General features: G+C 48.9%; 1 protein-coding gene across 1 annotated transcript in view; it reads left to right on the forward strand.

Annotated features, from left to right (window-relative positions):
• Nucleotides 1-13,328, forward strand: part of rpia (ribose 5-phosphate isomerase A (ribose 5-phosphate epimerase)) — a 36,042-nt gene extending 22,714 nt beyond the window's left edge. The window contains exons 6-9 of the mRNA XM_038793231.1: nucleotides 4,547-4,615; nucleotides 5,118-5,259; nucleotides 7,930-8,029; nucleotides 12,285-13,328. Of these exons, the coding sequence (XP_038649159.1) occupies nucleotides 4,547-4,615; nucleotides 5,118-5,259; nucleotides 7,930-8,029; nucleotides 12,285-12,382 (409 nt within the window). The 3' untranslated portion in view covers nucleotides 12,383-13,328. The remainder of the gene's footprint in view (nucleotides 1-4,546; nucleotides 4,616-5,117; nucleotides 5,260-7,929; nucleotides 8,030-12,284) is intronic.
• Nucleotides 13,329-14,217: the final 889 nt, after the last annotated feature.

Consider the following 14,217-nt stretch of genomic DNA (forward strand, 5'->3'; position numbering starts at 1 on the left):
GTTAACTCTTTTGAAGAAGGACTGTGGGATAAAGATCGGGAGGCACTGAAAAATAAACAAAAATCGAGGGAGGATTGTCATCTTTACAGTCTGCACCCTCCCTGCCAGCGACAGCGGGAGTGCATCCCATCTCCGAAACTCTCCCTTCATTTGCTCCACCACCCTGGCCAAATTTAACTTATGCAGCCTGCCCCAGTCTCGTGCCACCTGGATTCTCAAATACCGGAAATTTTCCTCAACCAGCCTAAACGGTAGCCCTCTCAATCTGTTCTCCTGGCCCCTTGCCTGGACCACAAACATTTCACTCTTGACCGTATTTAATTTGTATCCTGAGAACTGGCCGAACTCCCTCAGCATTCCCAGTATAGTTCCCATCCCGGCCACTGGGTCCGACACGTACAGGAGCAGGTCGTCTGCATAAAGAGAAACCCTGTGTTCAACCCCGCCCCTCACCATCCCCTTCCAACCCTCTGCGGCTCTCAGCGCCATCGCCAGAGGCTCTATGGCCAGCGCAAACAGCAGCGGGGAGAGCGGGCAGCCCTGCCTGGTCCCTCGGTACAACCTAAAGTACTCCGACACTTCTCTGTTAGTCCTGACGCTGGCCCTCGGGGCCTGATATAATAATTTGATCCAATCCACCAATCCCTCCCCGAACCCAAACCGTCCGAGCACCTCCCATAGATAGTCCCACTCTACCCGGTCAAAGGCCTTCTCGGCGTCCATTGCCACCACTACCTCCACATCTCTACCCGCCGGGGGCATCATTATCACGTTGAGCAATCTCCTCAGATTGGCCGCCAGCTGCCGACCTTTAACGAACCCAGTTTGATCCTCCCCAATCACCTCCGGTACACAGTCCTCCATTCTCCCCGCCAGTACCTTTGCCAGGAGCTTGGCGTCTACATTAATCAGGGAGATTGGCCTGTAGGACCCGCACACCTCCGGGTCTTTACCCCGCTTCAATATCAGAGATATGGTGGCTTGTGACATTGTCGGCGGCAGGGTCCCTCTGTCCCTTGCCTCATTGAAAACCCTCGCCAAGACCGGGCCCACCAGCTCAGAGAACTTCCTATAAAACTCTACTGGGTATCCATCCGGCCCCGGGGACTTCCCCGACTGCATGGCCTTTAGGCCCCCCAATACCTCCTCTACTCTAAACGGGGCGCCCAGCTCTTCCACTTGCCCCCCCCCAACTGTTGGGAATGTTAACCCGTCCAGAAACCTTTTCATCCCCTCTGGTTCTTCCGGCGGCTCCGAAGTATACAGCTTACGATAGAAGTCCCGGAATACCCTATTCAATTCTGCCGGATCCTCCACTTTGCGCCCCCCCTCGTCCCTCACTCTACCTATTTCCCTGGCCGCCTCCCTCCTCCTGAGTTGCTGCGCTAACAGTCTGCTAGCCTTTTCCCCATACTCGTACACCACTCCCCTCGCCTTCCTAAGCTGTTCCACGGCCCTGCTCGTGGATAGTGCCCCCAGTTCCGCCTGTAGCCTCCGCCTTTCCCTGAGTAAAACCTCCCCCGGGGACTCCGCGTGCTCTTCATCTATCCGGCCCATTTCCCTGACCAATCTATCCATCTCTGCCCGGTCTGCCTTGGCTTTGTGGGCCCCAATTGAAATCAGCTCCCCCCGAACTACTGCCTTTAGCGCCTCCCACACGGTCGCCGCTGAGACCTCCCCAGTGTCATTCACCTGCAGGTAATTTTTTATACATTTCTGAAGCCTCTCGCAGATCCCCTCCTCCGACAGCAGTCCCACATCTAGCCTCCATTGCGGGCGTTGATAACTCGCTCCCCCGAACTGCAGGTCCACCCAATGCGGGGCATGGTCTGAAATGGTAATTGCTGAGTATTCCGTGTTCTTTACCTCCCCCATACAGTCCCTGCTTATTACAAAGAAATCTATCCTGGAATATACTTTATGGACGTGCGAGTAAAACGAGTAGCCCCTTCCTGTTGGCTGTCCCTCTCTCCAGGGGTCCACTGCCCCCATTTGCCCCATAAACCCTTTCAGCTCCCTTGCCATTGCTGAGAGTCTACCCGTTCTGGGACCCGACCGATCCAAAGTCGGGTCAAGGACCATGTTAAAGTCCCCTCCCATTATTAGCTTGCGAGAATCCAAGTCCGGGATCTTCCCCAGCACTCTTTTAATAAAGTCCACATCATCCCAGTTCGGGGCATATATATTCACCAGCACCACCCTTCTCCCCTCCAGTCTGCCCCGTACCATCAGGTATCTGCCCCCCCTGTCTGCAGATATGCCCTCTGCCTCAAATTGCACGCGCTTGTTGATCATGATTGCCACCCCTCTGGACTTCGAGTCCAAGTCCGAGTGGAAGACCTGGCTAATCCAGCCCTTCCTTAGCCTGGTCTGGTCTGACACTTTCAGATGTGTCTCCTGCAACATAATTACGTCCGCCCTCAGGGCCCGCAAGTGCGCGAACACCCGCGCCCTCTTAACCGGCCCATTCAGTCCCTTGACGTTCCAGGTGATCAGCCTGGTCGGGGGGCACATCCCACCCCCCCCACCCCGCCGGTCAGCCATAACCTTTCTCGGGCCGGCCCCTGACCCGTGCGTCGCGCCATTCCTGGCCCGCCCTTTGGCTGCCTCCACCCTCGACCTCCTTTCCAGTGCCTATTTCAAGTCCCTCTCCCGTCAGCAGAACAACCCCCCCCTCCCCTAACCCCATCCCCCGATACCCCCACCCCCGCCATCTACTGGCTGTTACTTTCCCCCCCCATCTGACTTCCTTGACTAGCCAATCTGCTAGCCCGGTGACTCAACACTCCGGCGCCTTCCTGTCCCATTCCCCTTGTTTCCCCGCCCTCCTCCCCACCCACTGGGGCAAGCCGGTTCCAGTGTCTTCCACGAGCTGCACAAAAAGCCCAAACAGGAAAAAAAAAAACCCCATAAAAAGGGAAAAAAACCACAGAAAAGAGAGAAAAAGCACATAAATGTCCATGAACAAAGGAAAGAGTCTCAAATGTTCCGCTTGGCCCCTTTGGCCCAGCAAACCGTTGAGCAGCGGTCCAGGCACATTCGGCGTTCCTTCCCACAAAAATCCTCGGGCCCTAACTCGCGTCCTTGTGGCCTCCTTTCGGGACCAGCCCCAGGTCCCTCACAAAATCCATCGCTTCTTCGGGCTCGGAGAAGTAGTGGTGTTGACCCTGGTGCGTGACCCATAGCCGGGCTGGGAACAGCAGACCAAACTTCACGTGCTTCTTGAACAGCACCTCCTTGACATTCTTAAAGGCTGCTCGCCGCCGAGCCACCTCCTGGCTTAGATCCTGATAAATGCGGAGAACACTGTTGTTCCACGTGCTGCTCCTGGCGCTCTTTGCCCACTGCAGCACCCGCTCCTTGTCCACGAACCTGTGGAACCTAATCACCATCGGGCGGGGGGGTCCGCCCGGCCGCCCCTGCCTTGCCTGCACTCTGTGTGCCCCCTCCAGCTCCAACGGTCGTGGAAAGGCTTCGGCTCCCATCAGCTGCTTCAGCAGGTCTGCTACAAACGCTGCAGCATCAGCTCCCTCCGCCCCCTCCGGGAGGCCGACCGTCCTCAGATTGTTCCTGCGGATTCTATTCTCCAGCTCCTCCACTCTGTCCAGCAGTCTTCTCTGCCGCTCTTTCAGGCCGTCCACTTCTACCGCTGCAACCGTTTGCGCATCCGCCTGCTCCTCCACCGCCTCTCCCAGCTCCTTAACTTTCACATCCTGGGCGTCCATCCTCTGGTTCAGCTGATCCACCGCTTTCTGGATTGGGTCCAAGCTGTCCCGCTTCAGCGCTTCAAAACTGGACTTCATTACCTGGAGCATGTTATCCAGCGCCAACTGGATTGCTGAGTCCGGGGTCCGTGTGTCCGCCATCTTAGGTCCCAGGTAATTTTCTTCAGGTCCTTGTCTCTGTCCCTTTTTCTCCTTCTTCTTCTGCCTTCTGGAATCCCGCTGTTCCATATGCCGCAGCCCGCTCCTCAGCGCCTCCGCTGCCGCTTTCCTTTGCCCAGCACCTTAAATTTTTACCCCCTCCTGGGCATCTGAAGTGGGTCCAAGCTGTCCCTCCTCAGCAACTCCAAACTTTTTTTTCCCTTTGTCCTGGAGGAAGGAAGGTCCGTGGGTCCGCCATCTTACCCTGCAGGTCAGCTTCCTCCTTGCCTCCGTCTCTCTCTCTTTCTTCCTCACCTGCTGGCCTCCCACACTTTCATTTTCTGCAGCCCGCTCTCCTCTTCTGTTCCCGGCAGCCTTTCTGCCGCCTCCGTGGTCCCGCTATCGCGGGGAAACAGCTGTTCAGTCCCGCCGGAGTGAGAGCCCACCGAATGTGCGGCTCACTCGGACATCGCCGCCACCGGAAGGGGAGTCAACTTTTGAGATGGATCATAGAGGCAAAAAGTTTCGGCTCGCTTTAAAACAACAGTTAGCAGTAAGTGGCTTGTGGTGGGGAATGAGCCACTTGGCCAACCTCATCCATCCAGGAATTATCAAGTGGTAAATGCGGGATGGTAGGTCCGTGTGTTTTGAGAGTAACACTGTTGCCTCTCCTACTCCAACAGAGGTTGTTTGACTCAAGAGAAGATTGTTGCTGGCTGTGCCAAGGAATTCATTGTTGTTGCAGATTACAGGTGAGCTGGATCGTTTGCCCTTTTAAGTAAGCATTGTTGGAAAATATGTAACGGAATTCATGCAATCTTTTAGTGGTTCGAAGTCTTACATTCTCTGGATTCAGATGAAGACAACCTTTCAGGCAATTTGAATGGGATCCTCAAAAAGATTACCCGAACCTATTTTCCTACTGCAGCTTGAAGCACAGGCAGGCATAGTCCCAGTTTCATGTTCCATCTGAAGGACCACACCCATGGCAGCACAGGACAGTCCATCAAACGTGACTGAAAGTGTCCGTCTGTCAGACTGAAGTTTTTTTTTGATATGGTCACCACAAATATTCAAAGTTAAACGGTGCAGACAAACTGCTGGACTTCACGCGCTAAAGATTGGCGAGATATAAAAAGGGTGTTTTTTGGGCGTGTTTGGTTTCCGTGTCATGATGATGAATACACGAACTGTACGACAACTTGGTGACGTGTGAGCTCGTCGTCTTTTGAGTTCCTTTTAATTTTTGTTTAGGAAGGATTCCAAAAGCCTTGGGGAGAAATGGAAAAGGGGCGTTCCAATCGAAGTCATTCCAATGGCTTATGTGCCAGTTACCAAGGCGATTGCTGCTAAGTTTGGCGGGGCAGCTGAGTTACGAATGGCTGCAAATAAAGCTGTAAGTACACAACTTAGCGGGAACTCTCGTTGGTGGCCACGCCAAAACTTTCTTTGTAGATCAGAGAAGACCTGTTGGTTAAGTGCGATGTAGTGTGGACTCGGGAATAGAACAGACTAAGCAGACTAGAGCATGCATGTGTTCGTGTCCCTCCCCTCCCACAGATCAGTGCTGAACTAACTAATGCTAGCTGAGGTGGGAGTTGGAATGCTGAATTTGGTGAGCCCTGTGCGAGCATTCCTGCTGCTAAACAGTATTCAATGATTCCTGTCGGAAGTACCATGTATCTGCGCATGAGTTGTAATACTGTATAACGGCGCAGATGGAGACCGTTCAGTCCATCAAGTCCATGCAAATTCCCTGTGCAGCAATCCAATCAGTCCCATTCACCCACTCTGTTTCCGTGACCTTTCAACTTTATTTCCCTCAAATGCCTATAACTCGTTTTCATTAGCAACACAATCATGGAGACCACATGGAAACAGCCAGACTCCAAGAAAGATCGTTATCCCCAGACACCCAGGCAAGGGGAGGCTGTTCGCACCTTCCCAGAACTGAAACTTTCTTTTGACATGCTAAAGGCTGTCAGAAATCGTCTGGAGATGTGATTATCAGGACTGTTTCAAACAATGCCTGTACTTAACAAAATTATGCGAACCATCCGGCTTTCAGTAAAACAAATCAATATGTTAATATTACTGATTTTCAAACTATCTGTATTCAGTACACAATTACCATATCAATGCGGAACCTTACAACATTGAACAGTATAACTAACCATTGCAATGTGCAATCTGGGGAGAACCACGGACTCTGGGAAAGCTGCATCTTTCAGGGCCAACCTCTGTGTGTGTCTCCCACATGCATGTGAAACAATAAAGATTTTCTTTGAAGCTCAACACAGTCTCCAGAACTCGTCTTTAATTCCCCCCAACAGTAAGCAAAGTCCCCATAGACCCCAGATGACCATAGGCTGCTTTCCCCTTTGAGGGGGAGAGCTGGCTGGTGGTGATTTAACCTGAGGATCACCACGCCTCGGGCGAGGGGAAAGGTGGAGACTTTGGGCCTTCATGGATAACCTTTTTTGTAATCATTGATTGTCCCCACTTCCACCACCATCTTAGGCAGCGAGCCTCGGGTCATTACCACCCTCTGTGGTACAAATAAAACCTCTTCCTCACGTCCCTCCCCTTTTTCTCTTTCCCAAAAACTTAAAATCTGGTGTCCACACATCCTTGTGCCATCAGCTCATGGGGATAGTTTTTCTTTGTCCATCTTATCAGAGTTGGTAACGCTCAGCAGGTCTGGCAGCGGCTGCGGAGGGCGAAACAGAGTTAATGTTTTGAGTCCACACGATCCTTCTTCAGAACTCTTCTTTTTTCCCTCTCCACAGATTCTGCCAGACCTGCTGATTGCACCAACTCATTCTGGTTTCAGTTCAGAGCTCCAGAATCTGCCGAATTTTGCTTTTGGTATCTTAAACCTGACATGACCATAGTCACTTAAGTGAGGCTGCTCCCAACGTTCAATAAGATCATGGCTGATTGTGATTCTAACTTCCCCTTCACTTCCTGCCTACCCCTGATGATCCTTCATTGTCTTGATGATCAAGGATCTATCTAGCTCTGCCTTAAAAATATTCAAAGACTCTGCTTTCACTGCCTTTTGAGGGGGAGTTCAAGAGACTCTCAACCCTCAAGAGAAAGAATTTCTGTCTTAAATGAGTGACACCCTAGTTCGAGATTCTCTCAAGTAGAAACATCCTCTCCACATCCATCCTGACCCCCCCAGGATCTTGTAGGTTTCAATCAAGTCACCTCGTACTCTTCTAAACTGCAGCGGATATAAGGCTAATTGTCTGATCTTTCCTCATAAGACAACCTGCCCATTCCTGGTATTAGTCTAGCAAACCTTCTCTGTCGTGCTTCTAATCCATTTACAACTTTCCTTAAATAAGGAGACCTATAAAGTACATAGCACTCCAAGTGTGTGCTCCAGCACTCCAACTGAAGCGTAACCTCCTTACATTTGTATTCAATTCCCCTCGCAATAAACAAGAACATTTTATTAGCCTTCCTAATTACTTGCTGTACCTGCAGACTAACCTTTTCCAATTCATGCTCTAGGACACCCAGATCCCTCTGCATCTCAAGAGTTCTGCAATCTCTCATCACTTAGATAATGAGCATCTTTTATTCGCCATTCGCATTTCCCCATATGTCACATCTTTGTTCACTCTTCTATCCCCTCGTAGCCTCCTTATTATCTTCTTCACCACTTACTTTCCTACCTATCTTTCTGTTGTCGCAGCAAACTCTCACGAACAGCAATATAACCATGACCAAATGATCTGTTTGTGCTCCACGGGAAAGCGTACCCAGGGCCTTGGTTTAACATCTCATCCATAAAACTGCACCTTCAACAATGCAGCCCAACCTCAGTACTGCACTGGCCTGTACGCCTAGATTTGGGCTCCAGTCCCTGGATTGGGTCTTGAACCCCTAATCCTTTGGCTCAGAGGTGAGAGTGCTATCCACTGAGCCGTGGCCGACACCTATTCAACAGATAGTAATGTGGCAGGTTAGCATCTTTTGAGGGTTGATGGGAACCTCTTTTCCCCATGTTGATAGTGAGGGAATTGAGGTGTTCTAAAGTGTTGCTTTATTCCAGGGACCAGTGGTGACGGATAACGGCAATTTCATCTTGGATTGGAAGTTTAATAACATTTCCGACTGGAAAAATGTGAACGTCAGCATTAAAATGATTCCAGGTAAGAAAATTGTTTCCATTCTACATAGAAACGAAGAAAATAGAAGCAGGAGGAGGCCATTCAGCCCTTCGAGCCTACTCCGCCATTCATTATGATCATGGCAGATCATTCACTACCCTGATCCCACGTCCCCCCATATCCCTTGATCCCCTTAACCAAGAGCTATATCTAATTCCTTCTTGAAATCACACGTTTTGGCCATAACTACTTTCTGTGGTAGTGAATTCCACATGTCACCACTCTCTCTGGGTGAAGAAATTTCTCCTTCCCTCAGTCCTAAAAGGTTTACCCATTATCCTCAAACTATGACCACTCGTTCTGGACTTCCCCACCATCGGGAACATTCTTTCTGCATCTACCCTGTCTAATCCTATTAGAATTTTGTAAATTTCTATGAGATCCCCGCTCACTCTTCTAAACTCCAATGAATATAATGCTAACTGACTTAGTCTCTCCTCATATGACAGTCCTGCCATCCCAGGAATCAGCTTAGCAAATCTTCGCTGCACTCCCTCCATAGCAACAACAACCGTCCTCAGATAAGGACACCAAAGCTGCACACAATACTCCAGGTGTGGCCTCACCAATGCCCTATACAATTACAGCAAAACATCTCTACTCCAATACTCAAATCCTCTCGCTATGAAGGCCAACATACCATTTGCCTTCTTTACTGCCTGCTGCACCTGCGCGCTTACTTTCAGTGACTGATGCACGAGGACACCAAGGTCTCGCTGAGTATCCACCTCTCTCGATTTACACCCATTCAAATAATAATCTGCCTTCCTATTTTTGCTACTGAACTGGATAAGCTCGGTTTATACTGCATCTGCCATACATATGCCCATTCACTCAGCCTGTCCCAGTCTCAATGAAGCATCTCTGCATCCTCCTTACAGCTCACCCTCCCACCCAACTTTGTATCATCTGTGAATTTGGAGATAATATATTTAGTTCCCTCGTGCATCATTAATATATGTATTAGCCACTTGACAAGCCAGCGTTTAGAACTGACCTTTTTTTTTAATAAATTTAGATTACCCAATTATTTTTTCCAATTAAGGGGCAATTTAGCGTGGCCAATCCACCTACCCTGCACATTTTTGGGTTGTGGGGGCGAAACCCACGCAGACAAGGGGAGAATATGCAAACTCCACACGGACAGTGACCCAGAGCCGGGATCGAACCTGGGACCTCAGCGCCGTGAGGCGGTTGTGCTAACCACTAGGCCACCGTGCTGCCCTTAGAACTGACCTTTAACCTATTGGGAGATGTTCACTGTGGTTCCTTAAATGTGGTGGTCAAATTGTAACCTGCTTTTCAGGCCAAGGTTCAGAAGCTCAAAGGTGTTGCTGAGGTAACTCTTTCTTTAATGCCGAGGAGTGGGCTGTGAAGGAAAAGGGAGAGGAGAGCTGGCCAGGTTCCTCATTGGGTATGCTGTCCATTTAATTCTGCTGGAAGAGACATTTGAGCAATGTATTAATAGCTGTAGATAAATACTCACATTTCCTAGGCTATCTTTGGGGAAGGCACTGGTTGCTTGTTGATATCTGCAGTGCCGTGGGATGTCTTGTTACCTTCAAGGGGAGAGGGGTAGAAAGCGCAAGGGAACATTTGTCGCCTTCAAGTTCGCCCCCAAATCTCTCTCCATCATGAATTGGACATGTATCGCCGTTCTTTGACTGTTGCTATGTCAAATGCCTGGACCTCCCTCCCTCCCTAACAGCACCGTTGGTGTAACTACGCTTTGTGGGCTGCTGTGGTTCAACAAGGCGGCTCACCACCACCACAATCTCGAGGGCAATTAGGGATAGCCTATATGCAGATAGTCCAACTAGGGGCTGTACTGGACCTGGTATTGGGGAATGAGCCCGGCCAGGTGGTAGAAGTTTCAGTAGTGGAGCATTTCAGGAACAGTGACCACAATTCAGTAAGTTTTAAAGTGCCGATGGACAAGGATAAGATTGGTCCTAGGGTGAATGTGCTATATTGGGGGAAGGCTAATTATAACAATATTGGACAGGAACTGAAGAACCTAGATTGGGGGTGGATGTTTGAGGGTAAATCAACATCTGACATGTGGGAGGCTTTCACATGTCATTTGAAAAGAATTCAGGATCGGCATGTTCCTGTGCGGAAGAAGGATAAATACGGCAAATTTCAGGAACCTTGAATAACGAGAGATATTATAGGCCTTGTCAAAAAGAAAAAGGAGGCATTTGTCAGGGCTAGAAGGCTGGGAACAGACGAAGCCTGTGTGGAATATCAGGAAAATAGGAAGGAAGAAGCAAGGAGTCAGGAGGGCTAGAAGGGGTCACGAAAAGTCATTGGCAAACAGGGTTAAGGAAAATCCCAAGGCTTTTTACATGTACATAAAAAGCAAGCGCGTAGCCAGGGAAAGGGTTGGCCCACTGAAGAATAGGCAAGGGAATCTATGTGTGGAGCTAGAGGAAATGGGCGTGGTACAAAATTAATGCTTTGCATCAGTATTCACCAAAGAGAAGGAATTGGTGAATGTTGAGTCTGGAGAAGGGTGTGTAGATAGCCTGGGTCACATTGAGATCCAAAAAGACAAAGTATTGGGCGTTTTGAAAAATATTAAAGTAGATAAGTCCCCAGGGCCTGATGGGCTCTACCCCAGAATACTGGAGGAGGCGAGAGAGGAAATTGCTGAGGCCTTGACAGAAATCTTTGGATCCTCACTGTCTTCAGGTGATGTCCTGGAGAATAGCCAATGTTGTTCCTTTGTTTAAGAAGGGTAGCAAGGATAATCCAGGGAACTACAGGCTGGTGAGCCTTAAGTCAGTGGTTGGGTAATTACTAGAGAGAATTCTTCGAGACAGGATCTACTCCCATTTGAAAGCAAATGGACGTATTAGCGAGAGGCAGCACGGTTTTGTGAAGGGGGGGTTGTGTCTCACTAACTTGATAGTTTTTCGAAGAGGTCACAGATATCATTAATGCAGGTAGGGCAGTGGATGTTGTCTATATGGACTTCAGTAAGGCCTTTGACAAGGTCCCTCATGGCAGACTGGTACAAAAGGTGAAGTCACATGGGATCGGGGTAAGCTAGCAAGATGGATACAGAACTGGCTAGGTCATAGAAGGCAGAGAGTAGCAATGGAAGGGGGCTTTTCTGATTGGAGGAATGTGACAAGTGGTGTTCTGCAGGGATCAGTGCTGGGACCTTTGCTGTTCGTGGTACATATAAACGATTTGGAGGAAAATGTAACTGGTCTGATTAGTAAGTTTGCAGACGAAACAAAGGTTGGTGGAATTGCGGATAGCGATGAGGACTGTCAGAAGATACAGCAGGATTTAGATTGTTTGGAGACTTGGGCGGAGAGATGGCAGATGGAGTTTAATGCAGGTAGGGAATATACAGTGAATGGTAGAACCCTCAAGAGTATTGACAGTCAGCGAGATCTAGGTGTACGGGTCCACAGGTCACTGAAATGGACAACACAGGTGGAGAAGGTAGTCAAGAAGGCATACGGCATGCTTGCCTTCATTGGCCGGGACATTGAGTATAAGAATTGGCAAGTCATGTTGCAGCTGTATAGAACCTCAGTTAGGCCACACTTGGAGTATAGTGTTCAATTCTGGTCGCCACACTACCAGAAGGATGTGGAGGCTTTAGAGAGGGTGCAGAAGAGATTTACCAGGATGTTGCCTGGTGTGGAGGGCATTAGCTATGAGGAGAGGTTGAATAAACTCGGTTTGTTCTCACTGGAACGACGGAGGTTGAGGGGCAACCTGATAGAGGTCTCCAAAGTTATGAAGGGCATAGACAGAGTGGATACTGAGAGGCTTTTTCCCAGCGTAGAGGGGTCAATTACTAGGGGGCATATGTTTAAGGTGCGAGGGGCAAGGTTTAGAGGAAATGTACGAGGCAAGTTTTTTTTACAGAGAGTAGTGGGTGCCTGGAACTCGCTGCCGGAGGAGGTGGTGGAAGCAGGGATGATAGTAACGTTTAAGGGGCATGTTGACAAATACATGAATAGGATGGGAATAGAGGGATACGGACCCCGGAAGTGCAGAAGATTTTAGTTTAGACGGGCAGCATGGTCGGCAAAGGCTTGGAGGGCTGAAGGGCCTGTTCCTGTGCTGTACTTTTCTTTGTTCTTTGTTCTCTTTGTTCCTTGTTCTAATACATTTTGGCCTGATCCCATTTTCCAAAACTTTACTCTTCTTTTAATTCTTACCTGAAAAGCTTGTGAATATTCTGTACTTCTAAACACTTGTGTCCCTGCAGGAGTGGTGGAGACAGGATTATTCATTGACATGGCAGAAAGGGTTTACTTTGGCCTGGAGGATGGATCAGTCTGCTTCCGTGACAGACATTCACATTGACGAAGAGCAAGAGCAACTGAGGCTTCTCAGACCTGTGGAGATCACCTTGCCTTAATTGTCCTGCCAAATATCTTAGGTTTTTAAAAAAAATTGTTATATTTCTTGTTTATATATCCCTGCTTTGGACACGCGATTATGGAATAATTAATTGAGACGTAACAATCTGCAGAATGTGGTATTGTGTACCATAAGTTGCCCATTTCATACTGTGCCAAGGAACAGGATCACTGAGCAGGGTTACTGTATCCGATAAAAGGGGAGCGGCGGGGGAGGTGTGGTACTGTGGATCCAGAGGCTGAAGTGGGGGGAGGAGGGCAGGTCCTGTGGATCCAGACTGTATGTGTAGTCACCCAGGTCTTTCTCATTACTGAATTCTGTGACTCAGCCAGTCTACATGTTGTCACCTTTTACATAATAGTCTGAAGGAAGGGAATTACCCTTGTTTTGTTTACTCGAGGGATGAATCCTGATGTTGGCGACACAACCTCCTCCTTCCGTTCCTGCTTGGTCCTCTTAGTGCGCGTGCCAGCTCGCTGGGAGTGTAGGGTGCCTGGATTGAAGGGAAACCTGCATGTTAGTTTTTGGCGCCTATTCAATACACTTCGAGCCAGCAATTGAAATTTACAGACGTTCACCGTTTGTCTTAAGCCTATTCGAGCTGGTTAGCTGTGTGACTGCCTTAAAGCACCGATCGCCTTAGTTACACTCTGTGTTAAACACTCTGTGACACCTGCCCCGACAACTGTTCTATAGTTGGTGCGTTTTCTGGGGATCCCCAGTTAAACAGGTTCGGCAAAAGTGAAATACTTTTCTTTTGAAGATGTGAAAATGTATTATTTGGGACCTGCGACTTTGTTTGTTTTATTTTGGTGCGTCACTTTTAACTGGATCAGTGAAAGTATTGTTTATACGTCTAATAAAAAGAATGTGACCTTATTTACCTGGCTTTTAAGGGTACCTGCCTTTTATTTCTACATTTTAAGTTGAATTAAAATGCCGTGGTGCGACTTGAACCTGCATAACTGTATTGGCGTTACTAATCTAATAACACATCAGATACTTCCCGACCTAATATGTGGCCATTCCTTCATCGTCGGGCCCAAATCCTGGAATTCTTCTGTGGGAGCAACTTCCCGCGTTGCCAGCAGTCCAAGATAAAGGCTCTCCACCACCTCATCCAAGTGCTACAAGGGGCAGGTAGTGAATGCTAGCTTTGCTTCTGGTCTGGGGAGGCCGGGAAGGTGGGGGGTGGGCGGGGTGGGTGGGGTGGTGGGGGGTGTGGGGTGAGTGGTGTGGGGGGCGGGGGGGGTGGGGTGGGGGCGGGGGGGAGAGGAGAGAGAATGTGTTGGCGGGTCACTGCTGTGATTAGAATAAATTTTCCACAACCCATTGCTACAGTGAGCTACACCTTGGTGCAGTCAGTCCCTTGTGTTGACTGTCTTGATAATTTTTGAATTACTGTGTTTGTTTTAAGACATTGAGGGTACTTGAAATGAAATGAAAATTGCTTATTGTGAAAAATGAAAATCGCTTATTGTCACGAGTAGGCTTCAATAAAGTTACTGTGAAAAGCCCCTAGTCGCCACATTCCGGTGCCTGTCCGGGGAGGCTGGTACGGGAATCGAACCATGCTGCTGGCCTGCTTGGTCTGCTTTCAAAGCCAGCGATTTAGTAGTACGTTTCAGAGTTTGTATCGATATGACACTTTTAGGGGTGTTTACCCTCCAAATTCACTTCATATTAATTTGTTATTTTGAGACTTTGAACATTCAGGCAATAGGAAGCAATCTAAAAACTCGGGAAACATTTATTAAGCAACAAAAGTAATTCTTAGG

The sequence above is a fragment of the Scyliorhinus canicula genome, chromosome 3, assembly GCF_902713615.1.
Source record: "Scyliorhinus canicula chromosome 3, sScyCan1.1, whole genome shotgun sequence".
Taxonomy (NCBI): Eukaryota; Metazoa; Chordata; class Chondrichthyes; order Carcharhiniformes; family Scyliorhinidae; genus Scyliorhinus; species Scyliorhinus canicula.